This window comes from Zootermopsis nevadensis, unplaced genomic scaffold (genome assembly GCF_977971745.1).
Source record: "Zootermopsis nevadensis isolate Lab colony 2312 unplaced genomic scaffold, Znev_1.0 Znev_ptg000012l, whole genome shotgun sequence".
NCBI classification, from domain to species: domain Eukaryota; kingdom Metazoa; phylum Arthropoda; class Insecta; order Blattodea; family Termopsidae; genus Zootermopsis; species Zootermopsis nevadensis.
Window position 1 is genome coordinate 5,408,820 of NW_028259144.1, and position 18,972 is coordinate 5,427,791.

Genomic DNA, 18,972 nt, shown 5'->3' on the forward strand with positions numbered 1-18,972 from the left:
AGGATAAACGTAACTCAGAATGATATCATGTGGTCTAGGGGTTCGAAATCTGTCCATGTGTTTCGTGCGGCACACGATTTGTAATATTTATCACCCGGCATGATGATAAAATAGTAACCGCATAATATTCGTGTAAGTTTTTGGTTAATTATTATTATTATTATTTATTTAGTGTTCTGCCTGACGACAGGTCCATATGAACAGGATCCTTCGATCCTTTTCTCGGACTGGGACCTGTTCATATACGTTCTTGGCAAATGATCCAGAAGTGGTTTGCCATTGCCTTCTTCTGTGTGTGAATGGAGTAATTGTTGGGATGCCACGGAGAAACCGGGGAAGCCCCCGGAGAAAAACTCCGGGTTGCCTAGACCACGGCCTTGCCCAACACAAGTTATAAATACAAATCAAAAATCAACAAATCCATTAAAAAATATAATTAATAGTTAAACCTGCCTGTTTAGCATTTTTAATAAATTGTCCTCGGCAACCTGACAATAGATAAGAAAGGGTGAGTGCGGCCCGAAGTCTCAAAAGGTTCAGAGCCCCAAATGTAGTCGAAAGATCAAAGTTTAGAATGTTATTATAAAAAACAAAAATTCAACTCATACGTATTTAGGCTACCCAAAAAAATATTGGAAGGAACAATATATTGGAGAAGGACAGTGGGAAGACCTAAAGGTAGATGGCTGGATGCAGTGACGACTGACTCCAGAAATCTCCTTGGAACAGCAGCTTGGAGAAGGATAGCGTTGGATAGAGAGGATTGGAGGAAGAAGATAGAGGAGGCTAGGGCTCGATTTTGGGCTGTTACGTCATAGTAGTATTTAGGCAGTAAAGCTGCTGCTATTTAAGAACGTCTGGACAGAGCCTGTCTTTGACTGATTCTAGCTGCAGGAATTTATGCCCAAAAAATAAGGATGTCTACCATATCAGCGAAGACGAGTCGCCCTGATCATGGGGGCAACAAGGACTTCCGAAACGCTGGTAAACTCCTGGCAGACCCCGGTTAATCCGCCCCGGGATAATTACTGTCGTACGCCCACTCATTCAGGTAGCGTCACCTGTAGGATGACACTGAATGAGTCAACACCGTTCAAGCATTGAAGAAAAGCGTGATATAGGCCTAACAGCACAGAATATTTTTAGCAGATTTGTTTTGAAACATGTAAATAAAATCCGCTGGATTCCTGGGGAGACAAAATCGAGTAGTATGCCAAGGGGTCAAATACATTATTTATATTAACTGAGCGATGTTATCGGGTCGAGCCCTGAAGGACAGCGTAAGAAGCAACAACCTTTCAATGTTATGTATAAGTCATCTTATTTACAACAGATTACATCAACAACTCACTTTATGGTTGATACTGCCAATGCTTAATCCATTATTAAAATAACTTAACATATAGAAATGGAGTTGTCAGATTGTTGATCTAAAATATGGTAAACACTGTTTGAAAGACAGACGGCAAAGACTCTGGTAGAGGTATGCCAACGTTTCGGAGGTTTCTGCCGCCGTCATCATCAGGGCGATGGATGATATGATGATAGTGGCAGCAAAACTATTAACTACACGACGCAACCATTTTTGTACTCGCCGCCGTGAGAACCTGAAATCTCACCTCAGTACGAAATATACGACGTACTGAAGATGGTCTTCTGGAAGCCTTCTGTCTCAATCTTCAGCTCACACGGCGTTAAATTCCATTTGTTGTCATGCATCATTCATACAAAATGTAAAAAGTAGATGCATAATGGAAGGCTCGTGTTTTTCCAGCTATTTAAAAATTCTGTAGGCTTTATGTTTAGTTTATTTGATGATATTTCAACGTAAATTACTGATTTTTTTGAGAGACAACATTCTGAGGCCTGAGCTTACTTTAGCTGTTGATTTACAAATATTTCACACGGATTTTGTATGTCTTTGTGGTCTCCATATCATAAAATTTTAAATGATTAACTCCAATGATGCATCAGTTATCGCCAAATAAAACCAAAACCAAATTACATGCAAGAGCCATGTTTTTTTATATTTTACAACATTACCTAGAAGATCTATTACCAAACATACAGCGTCCTATAGTAAGTTGCGCTAATGTAGCTCCCACCTCACAATTCGCACGTCCATCATATGTGGTTATTATTAATTTTAACATGATCATAATTACGGGGTTAGGGAGGCCTCATTGCTATATGTTCATATCTGATTTTGTGAAACTTCTTTGCTATGTACTCTGCATACAACTAATATGACAATCCAGCACTAGCTTTTAGAATACTGAGGTTAGGAGGTTTAACGTCAGGGAGCTTACATACCTACTGAGCAGCTGAAGCCGAGCGCAAAATAAGTCACGTGTTCACGGCGTAGTGTTGTTAACATTCTGAGCATATTATTACTTCATACAAGGCTTATTGATTGCCTATTGAGCTGGTACGTTTTATTGGTATGTATGCTGCTGGTGTATCAAGTGTAAAATTGTTTTCCTGTATGTTCACCAAGTATGAAGATTTATCACTGACATAACCTCACTCTGGTGTTACTGTCACCGTTATGCACGGATTATCTACCCGTTAGGTGTGAACTTTACCTCCACCATTTTACCATTCTTGTCCAATCATATCCTTTACGGTAGCCACACAAATGTACAGTAGTGCCAAGATAGAATAAAAATAACCAATTACCGTGATATTTTCGACCAAGATTAGATTAAGTTTGTGTTAATTTACTTCACTTCATGCAGCCTTGGAATAGCGTTAATTTAGTTTAGTGTACTCAAGTCTACCAGTGGACCACATTTATTAAGATCCCCTTTTTTATGTTGCACTGTGTAGTCTTAGAAATTTTCAGAGGTGCATATTGCTTCCATTGTCAGGGCCGCAAGAACGTGAAATCTCGCATCCCTCATTCCTATTTCAAACAGAATGAATTAAAGAAAGCCCAGTCTTCATTAAATTAAAAATTTACAAGACTTTTACTTGATGTATGTTATTCATTGCCCTGATGTGGAGGCATCAAGCACCTCAGAAATGATAGTAAACTTCTATGAAACTACATGGAGCAACATCCCAGAAGACAGTCATCTTCATACTCATTGCTGTGAGAACCTGAAATCTCACTTATTCAAAAAGTTAAGAATTATGCTTGAAACCTTGTTCCTATTAATTGAAATGCAGAAACTTGGAAATGGCACAAATCTGATATGTTGTAAGTTTACACAAGTGGGAATTGATTTTACAAAAATATAGGCTACATTTTTTGGTCTTTTTATAGCTTGGAAGCATCTTGAGGAAAATAGATGCTTTAAGTGTAGGGTGTGAGAAAGTGAAGTGGGTTAATCTAGCTCAGGCTGGGGTCCTGTGGGTGGCTCTTATGACCACAGTAATGAACTTCTGGTTTCCGTAGAAGAGAATTTCTCAATTAGCTGAGCATACTGTTAACATTTCAAGGAGGATTCTGCTTCATGTAGTTCGGTAAGAAGGTAAAAAACTTTCATGCCAACATTTGCATCCTACTTTCTTTGTTTATCTTTGTTTCAGATACAGATTTATTATAATGGATATACAACACCCTGCAGCAACATTCAATTTTCTGAAACCAGCTTATAATCTGGTTATTCAGCAACCATCAAAAAATCACATTTTAAAACTAACGGAACTACTTCGCAGTGTTTCTCCTTCAGCACTTCAAGTACTGCAGGATGTATCTCTTTTTCCATTGCAGCTACAGCTGCAGAACATGCAGCTTGGGTAATTAGATATTAAGTCATGCATTTCAGGTGTGAGTAATATGAAATCAGTCAAGTTGTACCGTAATCCTACAAGAAAGTGGCTATGACTACACGAATAACGTGACTACTGTACAAACAAACTGGTAGAGGTCAGATAGTAGTTTTACTTGGGGGTTGTATGTAGCTACTTTGAAGTGGCTGCCAGCCAGAGGCTTGCAAAATAAATTTTGTAGTTTAAAACTTCTTATATTGCTTCAAAATATTTGCACACACTCCTACTTTCTACGGTGAATCCACTGACAAAGTTAAACACATCACTTCCTGGCTTCTAGCAGGAACTGCATGACTCACCACCAAGTCCTACAAGATTTTTTCTGATATGAGTCAAGTATTGCTCCATAGAAACAACAAATTTAACTTCCTCATATTATAATAGGTACTGAAATGCAGCCCCTGCACATGCATATAATCTCTGTGCTGTTAAAATTATCCAAAGAAGTTCTCCTTTAACTGAAAAGACAACTGTTCCATAGGCAGACCTTATCTGGCAAGTGCCAGAAGGAAGCTTAAAAGCAGGAAGAACTGAAGTAGTACTGGGGACTTATGGCAAATGAGGTACATGGTACTACCTAAGCCTAGGAAGGCCCTGACCAAGGTGTCTGAAAGGCAAATGTCTGAGGGCAATGCTCTAGTTAAGAGGTTAATTCTCTTTAAAGACCCAGAGACTGCACTTCTGTGTAGATGAACTGAACCCAATGATAATTAGTAAACTTTCCCTTTTACCATACAATTTTGTCAGACTGGATTGCAATGTCTTAGACACCATAAGCACATTATTAAACTGACTAAACAATACATGTATTTCAATGGTATTTAAATATGTTAACAGGTTAGAAATAAAACGATATCTTGTGGATTGCATGAAGGAAATCTTGCAACGTACCCATGTATGTGATTTGAAGAAATTCTTAGAACTGTACACTATGCTATTCTTTCAAATCTATGACCAGAAGAAATCATGTTTAGGTGAGTTATTACTTTAAAATTATAAAAATTATATTTGTTATACTGTCATTGTTCACAAATATGAAATTTTTGACAGCTAAGTTATTATAAACTCATTGAAGCCTTGCACCATGGAGTTTGTTTCTTACAGTTGGAGATGTTCCAGAGGAACTGAAGCTTAGTGTTGTGGAATGTGTCACAAGTCTTCTGAAACAAGCATCTTCTGATGTCATCTGTGAGCTTTATGATAGGAAATATGCACCTAAATTGGGCCAGGGGATTTACATAGCCATCCAAATGGCCCAATGGGAAAAATCACGTCCTCTAAGGTATAACTTTTCAGTATTAATATCAGGATAATGCCCTACTCATTCTTGTAGTACGAGCTATAAGGCAGCATTTCCAAAGACATGTGTCTGTGTTCTGTGATTAAATCCAACAGCTTTACACAAACTGTTATTATTGACTTTGTGCGCTAGGCAATCCATCTTTTCCTTGAACACCACAAATCAGTCATCCTCTGGGTACATATCTGAATGCAGTTGCAGGAAGCCTGTTGTCATCAATCTGTGTTCATGTTCCATCCATTTTTGTATGTAGTCCTAATGTCATTTAAGGAGAACTTTTGTAATTTGTGTCTGCTTTTTGCAACTTAGTATAGACTTTTAATTAAGCATAAACTTTATCTTGACAGTCTGTGCACTGCTGATATCCTTTACTTTTGTGACAGGCTTTTTATTACCATATCAAATTTTAGGCATGAAGGTAAAAAATATAAAGTTGTCCTTGGTGCTTAACTAAGCATCGTGCCATGCAGAAGTGTGAAGATGTGGAGGTATAGCTCTATGCATTGGATGGAGGTTAGTTGTTAGCTTCATGCCCTGGTTGCTTTACCCTTGAGGAAAAACTCCTGGCATCTATTGTATAGGAGGCTGGATAGGCAACACAGCTGGTCTGAACTTTGGGGTGATGAGAACCATCCTGCCCTGCCAGGAATTAAACCCTGGTCATTCAACTCATAATGTAGTTACTGTACTGAGACCTATTCAAGCTCCTCGAGTGGCTTTAACTGTATAAAAATTATGTTAAAAAGTATGAAAACTTATCATCAAGTAGTTACATGCCATCTGTAATTATCAAGGAAGGTATTTAAAATTTGCTTCTGTTCATTCATGTATTTAATGTTAGGCTAGAACCTTCTTCTACCTTTCCACCATCTCATTCTTTGCCTTCCCATGTCTGTTTCTCATGGATTACATTTCATTATGCTCATCAGCGCTATTTCTGTATTCATTCCAGTGGTGCTAATGTTTTGTATTAGTCTGTATTAGTGAAGTCTTACCCCTACATTCCATTTAACTCAAATAAGACTTCTTACAGTTTCTCTGAAATAACTCTTCATACAAATGATGAGTATGTGCACTAATATAAAATATAGTTCTCAATAAGATCATTTTCTTGTATTTAAAATATTGTTCAAGATGCAAGTAAAAAACTGACTATCTGAAGTGCAGTATCTCTACTGGTAATTATTTTTGTTACCAGTAGTTTTGTATCTGTAATATATGAACATTAAAGCCAGCAAGTAATGTAAAAGCACATAGAACACATTTGGAAAACATGTGTTCTTCAGATTGGAGTACATATTTCCAGTCTTGTTAAATGGATATCATATTGTGCATGATTGTTCTTATTACTTCTTCAGTCTATCATTGCAAATATGAAGCATTCTTCATATTCTTTTATGCATAGGCTCGCAGCCATCGAGTGTGTGATGACCCTTGCACAAGTACACGGTGATGCAGACAGAGATGACATTGTTTTCCGACATCAAGTAGGGGATGTGTTAATGTTCTTTCTGCCAGGAATAGTCAGTGGTTTGCAGAGAATTGCCACTGATGATGAGAAGCAAGGACATCAGATAACAATGGTATTTGATTGCAGTCTTTAATTTGAGGTTTACCACTTTCTTCACTTTGTGTAAAAGAGAGCATAATTTATTTCCACCAAGAGGGAGTGAAGACAGATGTTTTGTTACATGCAAACATTGAAATGGTTAATATTCACACATTCTTGACATTTCCTGTTATCAGTTGCCCGTATGTTGCAGCTTGCTGTTAAAGCGTGGGCAGAGACAGTTGCTGTTGTGATGGAAGACAGTAATTCCTCTGATGATTTGGAACATTTCAATATGCAATTCAGAATAAATCCCACCACAACTGTCTTACAAGAAGATCCTTTAGTAACCAAATGGGAGGATTGCAGTAAGGAATCTATGTTAAAGAGTCTACAAGAAAAGAATCGCACCCCTGAATGGTATCATGCTGCTGCAGAGAAACTGGCTGTTTCAGCAAAAGCTATTTGCAGGGTTCAGCACCATTCCCACTGGAAAGTGAGAATGGCGCTGGCATCTTCTTGTCACTTACTGCTGTCTAGATGCTGCAGGTTTGGTTCTTGTTTCTGTTGTTTGTTTGACAATTCATGGTTCAAGAGAAACCTAAGCCAAGTATTTAGTACTCCTTCATAATTGCCAGGTCTCAGGTTCAGATCTCAGTCCAGAGACTTGCTGTCCTAGGTTTTTCAGGGTTTTCCTCCATTCCTTAAGGCAAAAGCCAAGATTGTACCTTAAACTAGGCAACAAATGCTTTCATATGTACCCTTTACAATTCATTAACAGTCCTATTATACAACAATATATAGTCTGAGCTACTGACAGTATCATTAAATAAACCACTAATAACAATAAAGAGAAGCGTGGCATCCATTAAGCCACTTTGATGTAATGTAACTTATGATATTGAAACAGTTTAATTAAATATGCAATAACATATATTGTCTTTATATTTTTAATATGTATTTTATGATAGCTATATTTCATTTTGCAGAAACCTGAAGCCATGTGTAATGTACCTGATTGAAATGCTCATAATGCTCTCTGAAGATGAGTATGAGGATGTTGCTGCAGCAGCCACAAAGGGACTGCGGTTGTATTCTGAGAAATGTGAAACACACTCTGGAAAGTCTCTTCTAGAAATCCTAGAAGACAACTTCTACAACTTGGTGACTAAACTACCTAGGATTCTTCATGGAACAGGTCAGTATATGCACCAAAACTTTCTCGCCTCGCCTTCCCCATTAATACATTTGAAATTGTTGTTGCTAACAGTTTGTGATGAAAAGTTGGCAGTATGGAAATACCTGCCAGTAAACAAAACTGCTTGAAGCCTATTCACTAAACATGAGATCTGTAGTTTAAATGAAAGCATTTCACTGATAGGATTCAGAAGAAAAAACTATGTTTGTTTGACATGATAATGAAAGGTAAATGTACAAATAGTGAATTAATATGTGTGTGGCAGTACTGAGTATGTTATTGGATGCCAAACACAAAAGTGAAGAAGTTGAGATCATCAAGGGTGATCCGTTTCATGTCATTGCTAGTCTTCCAGTAGGCAATGAAGTCCTCATTCTATTAGATGACCCATTTTGGAAACTTAGATATTTCATTTATTAATGTGTAGAAACCAATTATATTTATACTTGTGAAGTTCTCATTCTAAAGGTTTGATTTTTAATTTTAGTGAAATATATTCCCTTTTTTCTTTCTTTTCTTTCTTTTGTGGGGTGGGGGTTGGCAGGGGATGAATGTGTGGTTGAGAACAGTGTATCATATGGGAGGTCTTAAAAATTTTATTTCTGCAGCTAATCTGTTTTTATGCCACTGACACCACCATGGAATAATTTAATTTTGATCTTTCAGTTATCATATATCAGTGTTTTATTTTTAAAAGCCCCAACAATATATTTTAATCTAGAACTTTCTTTCCTAAATACAAAATATACAATTTGTGACTGCGAAGAGTGTATCCCAATTAGGCATCTTAAAAATATCATCTTTGCAGTCACAGATGTGCTGCTGCTGAGTCACTTTGATCTGTTGCAAGTTACGGTTAGCTCCCTCCTCCTCCAGACTAGTGATAGTCGTCTAGCATGTGTATTAGTTCCTGTCACCACATTGAGGTAAAACCTGTGAGCAGGATGGGGGATAATATTAAGATTGATCTTAGGGAGGTGGGTTGAGAGGATACGAGGTCAGTGGGACTGTATCAGAATCTTGTCCAGTTGTCTGAACATTCAGATTCTAGTACAAGGAGGTCTGGCAGTTAGTCAGTTAATGTGTTATTTGGTGTAAACATAATCAAGTCATTATATCGTAACATTGTTTGCAGATGATGTCCAGCAATTATCAGCATTGAGACTATTGTCAGGCTACATAAAACTCTTAGGGGTTAGTAAGCTGCCCCATCTGTTGAGCTCAGTATCTCATCTAAACCGCCTGATGTGGACTCTGATTCAAGCCTTTGAACTTGATAATTCTTGTATATCCCTGCTAGAAGATTACAGTTTAAGAGGTATTCATTAACATATCTTTCATTAGCTTCCTACTTATGAAATGAGTACAGGTTAACACTTGTGCTATATTAAATGTGTCATTAAAACTTTGTCTATTTACATTATAGAGGTACATAATTGATATGTACAAGGCTTTCCTTCTAGCAGTGCACCAAGGTATGTCACACTTGTACATTTTTCATGAAATGTGAGAATAAAACAAGTTAATAAAACTATATGTTCTAATAAGTTTCTAATTTTCATTTTTAGAAACTTAAAGGATGACTAGGATGAGGAAAGGATGAATTCTCATACAATTTTTGTGGGAAACCTGTCCTATATATTTTCGTCCATTAGAACAAAGTCTGACTTTGTTAATTTTTTGGTGGATGGCTGGAAAATGTTATCTTAGTTATAATATTGTAATATTCCTTGTGTGTTAAAACTGTAGTTGGTGGCTCTCTGTTTTTTGTCATATTTCCTGTATTGACTTGTTTCTTATACATATTACATTTTAGATTTAGAAGTGAGTCAAGTAGAGGTATGGACATCCCCATGGAAACAGTTCAAATACTTCACAGATCACAGTATTCTAAAGAAAATGGAAGATGTATGTTGTATGCTTGGTCAGTATGGAGATTTAAGTATTATGAGCTATCGCCTACTGGACATTTTTCACAGTAACCCATATAATCGTAAGGAAATCACATTCCTTTTAAATGAGATTCTGTGTGGAGGTAAGGCATTCTTCTTTTGACTGTTACTGTGTTCTTCCATATATCACGTGTTTTTTAATGTTTGCATAAACAATTGTATGCTCATCATATTTGATGATTTGTTGCGAGATTTCAGGTTCTCTAGGCAGTGAATTTTAAGATGGCTGCCTTCTGGGTTGTTGCATCATGTAGTCTGGTAGAAGTTTACTGACTTTTCATAGCTGCCTCTGAAATGTTGGTAAACTTCTACCAAACTACACTGTGCAACAACTCAGAAGACTGACAACTTCACTGCAGTTTGTTGTTTGACCACTGTGGCTCTGATTTTCATTATTGTTTGAATTAATGTGAACATTGAGACTGACAGTTACGATTATATTGCTTTGGTAGGATCTTTGAGTACGTGTATTACATACTAGGAATAAAATGTCTTTATGCCTGTTCTACACAAACTGAATGCATAATGGGGAAGTCATTTTTGTCTGCATTTCTGTTCATTTGTATGTTTCATGTCCAAAACAAATGATTTTAATGAAATTTAGAGCAGGGAAAATTATTTTGGACTGTAAAACAGTCTAAGTTCACCATACTTTACAGGAAAGTGAAATAAAATGTTATAATCATATTTATAAAAAAGGCTCATACAAAACTGGATACATGACTTACAACAAAATCTCAGTAATACTTGAAACATTTTTCAATAGCAAAATAAACAGAAGAAAAAATGCATGTCCCTTTGTGGTATAATAGCACTGTTGCTTTATCAGCAATGGAATGTACAACTGTGAAGTGTGTTGCCATTCTCTTGTTCAGTCAACAGTAGATGTGTATCCATGATAAATGAACCTAAAGACCAATAACCTATGCAGAAATCACACGACATGCATTTTGAAACTCTGTACTGAAGTTTGGAGTATACATATCCATTCCAATATTTTTTAACACTCATTCATGTTGTCCTGCAGGTGCCTACAGAGAAGATACAAATTTAGAAGACATTATTAGGGAAGTTTTGCAAGTGTACCTAGAACCATCCATTTGGTATGTGAGTCTGAGTGTAGGGACCCATACAAATGAACTCCAGGAAGAGGTATCAATTACATTAGGACAAGCACAGAGCAATGTCATACAAGCCTGTTTGCTTGTTGAAGGAGTAGGAAAGATGGCCAGAGTTCTTGGTTCAAAATTTGATCAGTTTCTACTAAAGACATTGTATTTGGTGTTAGAACGGGCTGGCAGTGCAAATGGGCTTGTTGCTGAAGCAGGAATGGCTGCTATCAGAGACATAAGTCATGCGTGTGGCTATGGCAGAGATGTTACAGACTTGGTGCAAGCAAATGTTGACTACTTTTCATATCATGTGACCTTCAAGCTACGAAGAATGGAACAGAATGCTGGTGTGATGGATGTGTTAAACATTGTTATGAAGTACAGTTCTATGGATGTGTTGCCATGCTTGGAGGATATTGTTAAAGATGTGAGTACATTTTGGACATCTAGTATTGTTAGGGTAGCCACATGAAGAAGGTTATGATGCATCAAGCATGCAGCTTGTATGGTAGACACAAACACATACAAATTCTTGGTAGGATGACCTCTTCGGAAATCATAATTTGGAAGTGTTTTGCAACCAGTGGTCTGCAGAACTCTATTTGTTCATGGCTTTGTTTATACTACTCCACAGTCTGTTAGATGTATTTTAATTGTGGTGTAAAAATTCCTCTTCAAAACTACCAACTTTTTGTTTCCATTGTAAGACTAAATAGTTTGTGTTGAAAATTACTGCTAATTTGCAGAGACTTACTAGGTATATCATATGTGATTACTTTTTTGCCACTGTCTGTGTATGTACATACACACAATGAAACTTGTCAGTAATGGAACCTGATGGAACAGGGACTTTTTTCTGTTGTAGGCAGGTTTCGACTTAATCCAGACAAGATTTTTGTACAGATATATACCCCATACACAATACTGTATTTATCCATCAACTTTGTGTCCAAATCTAATATTACACTTCTCTTGGATGCCCTGGTTCAACGAAATGAAGAGGTAAAAACCTTTTGATTATTATACCCTTAAAGGAAATTACAAGTTGCTAGCTAATGAACATAAATGAACTGACAGTTGACAGTGGTAGGCATGGAACAGGTGTGTACCTGAACACAGTGTTGAAAGTATAGGACTGGACCAAATCATGTGAAAACAATAAACAGACACAAGATTAAATAATTTCCATCCTGTCCTTGCTTTTTGTTTCCACATGAAACAGTTTCCATTTATTACATGTGATGTTTTGTACTGCATTCGTTGGACCACAGAAATTTTACAGTAAAAACAAATTTTTATTTCATCCAGGTTCTACACTGAAGATAGGTGTCACTGTATATACACATAAATAAAATAAAACATGGAGCAGAGTCATTTTCAGCTCTTTCCAGTTAATGACTGATAAAGCAGGTTTTCTCTGTGTTTGTGTACAGATTTGTGACAACTTTAATTGTATGGGTGATTATGATGTCTCTTCAATCTTGACACCACATGAAGGCATTACTTTTTACAACATAAATAATCATGCTAGTAATAACTAAATTTGTAGACTGTACAATGTAAGCCAGACTGGTCCTCAGAAAACCTGTTCTTCAAGTCCATGAATTGGGAAGTGTTGAGAACCACCAACTTGGAAGACCAAGAATGAGATGAGGATAATATTAAACTAGATCTGAGGTAAATGGATGGAAAATGTCAACTGGTTTGTCATGGCTCAGAATTATGTCAAGTGACAGGCTTTGTAGTTGGTAGTATTAAACCTTCTGACTGTGTTACTACAGTTAACTGGTTGGTATATTTAATGACCCCTTATTAACTGCATATTTTACAAAGTTTCAAAATGGCAGGATAATTTTTAATACCAAATAAGAGTGTAGAAGCCCATTTTAAAGTAAAATTTATCATCTGATTGGAGGAAATGAGGAAAACCATGAACATGGCCTACCCATCTCCTGTCAAAGATTCAGACCTGGGGCCTCCTGAATACAATGGATGCCTTCTAACTGTCACTGAGCTACAGCTGGTGATGTGTAGATAAGTAACTGAGTTGATTGAAAGTGTACAGTGAGAAACTGAGTATTTACCAGTGAATTTATGTGTAAAGTGTAAGGTATAAATTACCTGTTTGCCATCAGAACATGTATAAAATGTAAACATAAAGGTATACTTATTTCACAATACAGGATTACATGGTTACAGGTTATCAGCCTCATGCCTTGGCCACTTTACCCAAGGGAAAGGTTGATTACCATAAAGTCACTAAATTATTCTCTCATAACTCTTGTTAGCTTCTCTATATAAATTTGAAGGAAAATAGGCATAACAAGTTGTTCCCTGAACTTCTGGATTTCTTCACTTTAATTCATATCAAATACATTAATATTTTGTATGTCTATTTTTGCCATATAATTTTTCATGATAAAAATCAATGTAAAAGTCCTTGATATATTCAGGGAAAAAATTCCATCCACAGGTGAACTGTTCCATCAGTAACAGTGAAAGGGACAATATATTCTTTTGTGTGTTTCAGGTTTTGTTACAGAGTTGTGACATCTTTCAGGACCGAAATGCAATCTCTTTCCTTCGTGTATTTTACACATTTGTTTTATCTGTAAGGCGATGGTTAAAGAATAAAGACAGTGAAGTGAAAATGTGCCATGAGATTAATGGGAAAGAAACAGAAAAATTGGAATTTGTTCCAAAAATTATGAAAACTTCACAGACTACTGTTGATGAAATCATTAATTATCACTCTTGTAAAAGACAGTCAGAAAATTTCAAGAATAATGTTGAAGTTGATGTTGAAGACACTGATAGTGGAGCATATAATGAAAGTGATGAAAAAAACTGTGATGGAGAGAAGAAGTTGCCACTGTTTGTGGAAATGACAGTTTCTGTACTTAAGAGATGTATACATTTCCTGCCAAGCAAAAATAGGGAACAAAAGCTGCTTGTGCTAGCCATATTACAAGAAGGCTTGCTGATCTTGGAGGCATGGGAGAATGAATTATTGCCAATAGTACATGCAATCTGGTCACCATTTGTCAATAGATTTGCTGAGACAACTGACCATCTTTTGGTGAACCGTAGCTTTGGTCTCCTTTGTGTACTTGCACAGACAGCTAAAGATTTCATACGTTCACGCACATTGAAGTAAGTGGAAAATTTCATAAAGTAATTTATTGTTTATTAATTTGTTTTATAATGCTGTATCAGTTGCTCACGTTATGTAGCAATGAAGAATATGCAAGTTTATAATCATATGAACTCTTTCCTTAAAAAATCCGAATGCACAAACCCCCTTAGCATTCTCTTCTTGATACCATATTTCATAGAATTTAAGACACCATTGATTGTAAGATGCAGCCTTGATTTATAATAGGTTTTTAGGGGGAAAAACTTAATTACAATAGGAATTGTTAATTTTCAAATTAGTCCCGGGCATGATGTTAAACTGCGTCCACAGACCGAGTGACCACCAGTATAAGTGGTCCCTCTCTACCAAGTACCAACAGCCTCTTTGGAGGGTGGAGGTTCAGGGCACCCTCATGCCCTTGGGGTGAGAAATCACCCCTAAAGGTGGATGAACACGGATGGGTCAACGGCATAGGATGCGGAAGGCAAGGGGAATCCACCGCATTAAAGATCCTCAGGATTTCCCAAGTATCAGCAGCTCAAGCTGCTGCCAACCAATCCTAGGATTGGTTACAAAAGAAGAAGAAGAATTTTCAAATATGAAACTTCTCTGTATTAATACTTTGGAATTTGTTTGTTATTGCTATCTTTGTGTTTGTGTCCCGTGACTACTGTTATGGGCATGAAAACTTTCCTTGTGCCTTAGTCATAAAATATAATTTTTCAACATTGATTCTTAGGCGGCGTCAAATGTAAGACACGCTCTAATTTCAGAAATTATAAAATGTGAAGAAGAAAAAAATTGTCTTAAAATCGAGGAAATACAGTAATTTTCTTTGTGTGTGTGTGTGCGCGTGTGTGTGTGCATGCACCTTTCCAAATAATAATTCATCCCTATGCAAAATCACAGAGGATGTATTTGAAAAGTTTAGGGACTTCAAAAGAATTTACCCGTTTCCACTATTATCCTCCCACTGTATCATTTTTTCAAACTTTCATATAGCTGCTTTCAAGAGATTTCTCCACAAAAAACCCGTATAAATTTCATTGATTTATAACCATGGAAGTATTCCAAGACTATACTTTAGTTTGATTACTACTGCCACAAAGGAATTTCTAAACTGTGTCACATAATTGAAGTTTTCATTTATGTTAATCCTTGTTGAATGATCTAATGATGATGTAATGTTTTGTCTTCAGGCATGTGTTACTGCCTCTGTGTCAGGTATTAACTAAGTCTTCAATAGAAAGCAAGAAGAAGGACAGGGTATCTTCATACAGGTTCACTCAGCTCTTCAAACTACAGAAGGAACTGTTAAGTAACATGGGAGACTTGGTCGTGCACCTGAACTTACAAGAGCGTGAAATTGAACAAGTATTGACAGCAGCAGCACCATATCTTAGTAGCCTACAGCCACTTCCACTTCAGGTTCATCCACATTTGTACATTAAAAGTTTTAAGCTATACTTGCAATTGTCACAAATAATTGGAAACATAACTTGTTTGAAGTGAACAGCACCAAACAGTGGTAATTGGAGGTGCTCCAATTTGGAATGTGCATATTTTTTAAATACTTCTTTTGAGATTTTGCATACCACTTTCATACACATGTTTAATCTAATGTTGCAAAGCTAATCACACTACATAAAATCTGAAATTAGTCTCCCTTGTATTTGTTAAAAAGAGCCAGGATAGCTCAGTATAGTGACTTGCTACGGGCTGGACAACTGGGGTTCTATCCTCGATGGGGGCAAAGGATTTTTCCTCTACCCTCTGTATCCAGACCAGCTCAGGGGCCCACCCAGCCTCCTATCCAATGGGTACCAGGGCCCTTTCCCAGGGGTAAAGCATGGTTGGGGCATGATGCTGACCACTCACCTCCATCTAGTGCTGAGGTCAAGAATGAGTAGGAGCTATACCATCTCTCCCCCCAAGTGCCTACATGGCGTACAGGAGGACAGCTTTATTTTACTTTTTAACTTGTTAAAAGTATTCACTATATTGAAATATGTTTTAAATAGGCATTGTAATTCTTAATGAGGTTAATATTTTTGTGTTGTTTATCATTTCGTAAAACCTTGAGCCACACTAGATAAATTTTATGAAGTTTATGAGCCAAAATGAAATTGCTTGACAGCTTTCAGTATGGTCTTCCCAAATGAGTAGTAGTGGTAATACATATCATAAGTGAAGATAAAGTTACCCCTGTGTCTAAGCACCACAATATTAAGACCTATAGGGGAATGGATGTTGACTTGTAGGATTTGAGGTTTTCATAGTGGTGCGTCTGAAAATGGTTGTCTTCTGGGTTGTTTCGCCATGTAGTCTGGTGGTAGAAGTTTACTGATGTTTCAGAGGTCTTTGCTGCCTCCATCATCAAGGCAATAAGTGATGATGGAGGCAGCAAGGACCTCTGAAACATTGGTAAACTTCTACAAGACTACGTGGTGCAACAACCCAGAAGACTAGATGCAAATGAGTGGTTGGTCACCTTCATAATCTGGTTGCTTTTTATCCCCAGAACTGATTCATATGAAGCCAGTTCAAGCTTAGTGGCAAATAAATGGCCCCTTCCTTGGCTGGGCATTAAAACCCATTTGTCTATATCACAGCCAGTTATTTTTGCTGAGTGAACTATTCTGGGTTTCTCTACAGTATACAATCATAAATTGTTTGCAAGGCTAATAGACTGCTGAGGTATTATAATGCATAGAGGCATTCTAATTAAATATGCTTGTTTCAGAAAATATTTAGAATTAAATTTATATCCTTTACTTATTACAGATGAGTCATTCTGAATGATTTTACAATTCAATTTGAGCTTTAAATAAAATAGTCAGTCAATGAAAATATGTTCTTGCCAGAATGTGTTACATCAATGTTTTATAATGTAACTTTATGCTTAGTGCTTACCAGTCTTTTGCACTGTTCACTGTGCAAGCTGCCATAGAATTCATTTGTTAAATCATCTAACACTTTGTGTAAATTGTGTACTATAGTTTCTGTACGTATAATAAATTAACATCAGTACCAGTGAAATATGTAAATAGTGTATTTTTAAAATATGTGCTCCAAATTACATTACACCTTTTGTACATTCATTCGTGTTTACCTACAATGAACAGTGCCTCAGAAGTTAGGCAAAAGAGCCAACATATGTCTGGACATGATGAAATGCTTTACTTTGATTACAATACTGTAATTGTATCCGGGGTGTTCACACATTCTTGCTGACAACATGTTACTCTGCCCTGTTTTCAGGAGTCCTGTGTGAACCTGTTCTACAAACTGTCAGGTGTAAATCAAGGTGCAGTTTGGCTGAAACTACTCTGTATGTGGAGTCCCATCCAGCAATTAAATCTACCTGCTGATGGTTTGCAGACAGTCAAGGTAATCATGATAATGATTATATGAGAGTAAAGGTAAAGATGAAGTTGCCCAAGCCTAAACACCAATCCATGAAGACCTGTCAGTATTCGATTCCCATGTCAACAGAACATATTCTCAATTTTTAATGAATGCTCAATAAGTTGTTGATAGACCCAATAATCAATTGTATGTAAAAAAAAAAAGCATGAGTTTTGATGTTAAATAAATGGATTAAAGTTCACTGATGAAGTTATTCTGAGAAGCTGGAAAGATTTTTACTAGTTAATGAAAACTGAGATAAAATGGAAATTAAGAATATCCAAAAATTAGAAATTTGTTTTGTTTTCTGAAAAGAGGTAGCATGCTGCCTCCATCTCTTACATCATGGCATAGGCATCATCATTATTTCTTGAACGTGGGAAACTGGCCTGTTCTGTGTAATAAATAGTATTGAATGCTATAAACATTCTGGACTGGATGCATGTTTGGGAAGTCTATATATCCACTTGTCAGCATATACGAATACAAATCAGTAAAATTTGGTACAGTAGTTGTCAGGTAGATTTAATTTGGGTTCATTTACTCTACTATAGTCCCTACTTTATATATGGTGCTCAAATCAAAATTTTCTTTTTAAAAAACAAGTTTATCTTACCAAAAAGATTGGTGTATGACAAACAGAAATCTCATTAAATTCTGTAACTTTTATTTGATTAGTTTTGCCATAGTTGCATCTGCAGTAGATGAACAAGACCAATGAAATATATAATTGGAAAGTATGCGGAGAACACCTTATTGCTCTTTATTTTACAAAGAATCTTCCTACAGATTTTTTGTATACCAAGTAGTTGGAACCATGGCACACCCAGTCAGTACATAGTCACATGCTCTTTATTGTTCTAGGTCACAGAAAGAAACGTCGATCATCAGGAATTCAAGAAAAATGTTGAAGAAATTCTGCACTTTCTGGATATTAGATCTTAGAGTGATAGTTATTTTTACATAGACTGTTCAGTAGAAACAGCTTCAATGAATATTCAGAAAGAGCTCATGGAGTAATGTCTGTTTTTTCATTGCAACCAAGTGCAAGTATCTTCATATATACTGTCACCATATTTTAAGTTCTTAAACATAATTTGTTGTGATGCAGTTGCTAATAAATTTCAGAATGTGTGTACTTATCATTCTCTCATTCAGTGTTACATAATCTGAGCTACTGAAAGCATTGTTAAATAAACAGTAAATAAAATAACAAATAAGAAAGGGTGATAGCTATCCATATTTAATATGTCTTTTTAGAACTTATCAAATTTTATATTGAGATATCACTGTACACTGAGAAGTGCCATTTAAGAAGTCCATAAATAATTGTGTGATGGAACACATTAATTCACTTAATAAATGCTTCTGCTGGTATTTACCCCCCCCCCCCCCACACACACACACACACACACTCAGTTCACTGATGGCATGCATGGCTAGCTGAATATCCCACTTGGCTTCATCAAGGCATAGGAGGTGCGATCGGAAAGTTTCAAGACTGCGCGTATAAAACACTTATCTCAGGTATTAAATTCAT

General features: G+C 36.5%; 2 protein-coding genes across 6 annotated transcripts in view; one reads left to right on the forward strand and one right to left on the reverse strand.

Moving 5' to 3' along the window:
• Positions 1-18,972, reverse strand: part of Root (ciliary rootlet coiled-coil, rootletin) — a 90,904-nt gene that overhangs the window by 66,972 nt on the left and 4,960 nt on the right. The gene's annotated exons all lie outside the window — the stretch shown is intronic.
• Positions 2,307-18,660, forward strand: Tti1 (Telo2 interacting protein 1). Of its 5 annotated transcripts, none has more exons than XM_087347731.1 (14): positions 2,307-2,441; positions 3,535-3,744; positions 4,615-4,751; positions 4,882-5,059; positions 6,483-6,660; positions 6,841-7,175; positions 7,616-7,824; positions 8,960-9,142; positions 9,641-9,859; positions 10,804-11,315; positions 13,419-14,041; positions 15,224-15,452; positions 17,286-17,414; positions 18,297-18,660. In XM_087347731.1, the coding sequence occupies exons 2-14, from the start codon at positions 3,551-3,553 to the stop codon at positions 18,375-18,377; spliced, it is 3,207 nt and encodes a 1,068-aa protein (XP_087203857.1). In that variant the 5' UTR covers positions 2,307-2,441; positions 3,535-3,550; the 3' UTR covers positions 18,378-18,660. The 5 variants fall into 5 exon arrangements, with proteins under 5 accessions (XP_087203857.1, XP_087203858.1, XP_087203859.1 ...); XM_087347732.1 differs by having other exon boundaries at positions 2,307-2,428; XM_087347733.1 differs by lacking the exon at positions 2,307-2,441 and adding an exon at positions 2,462-2,572.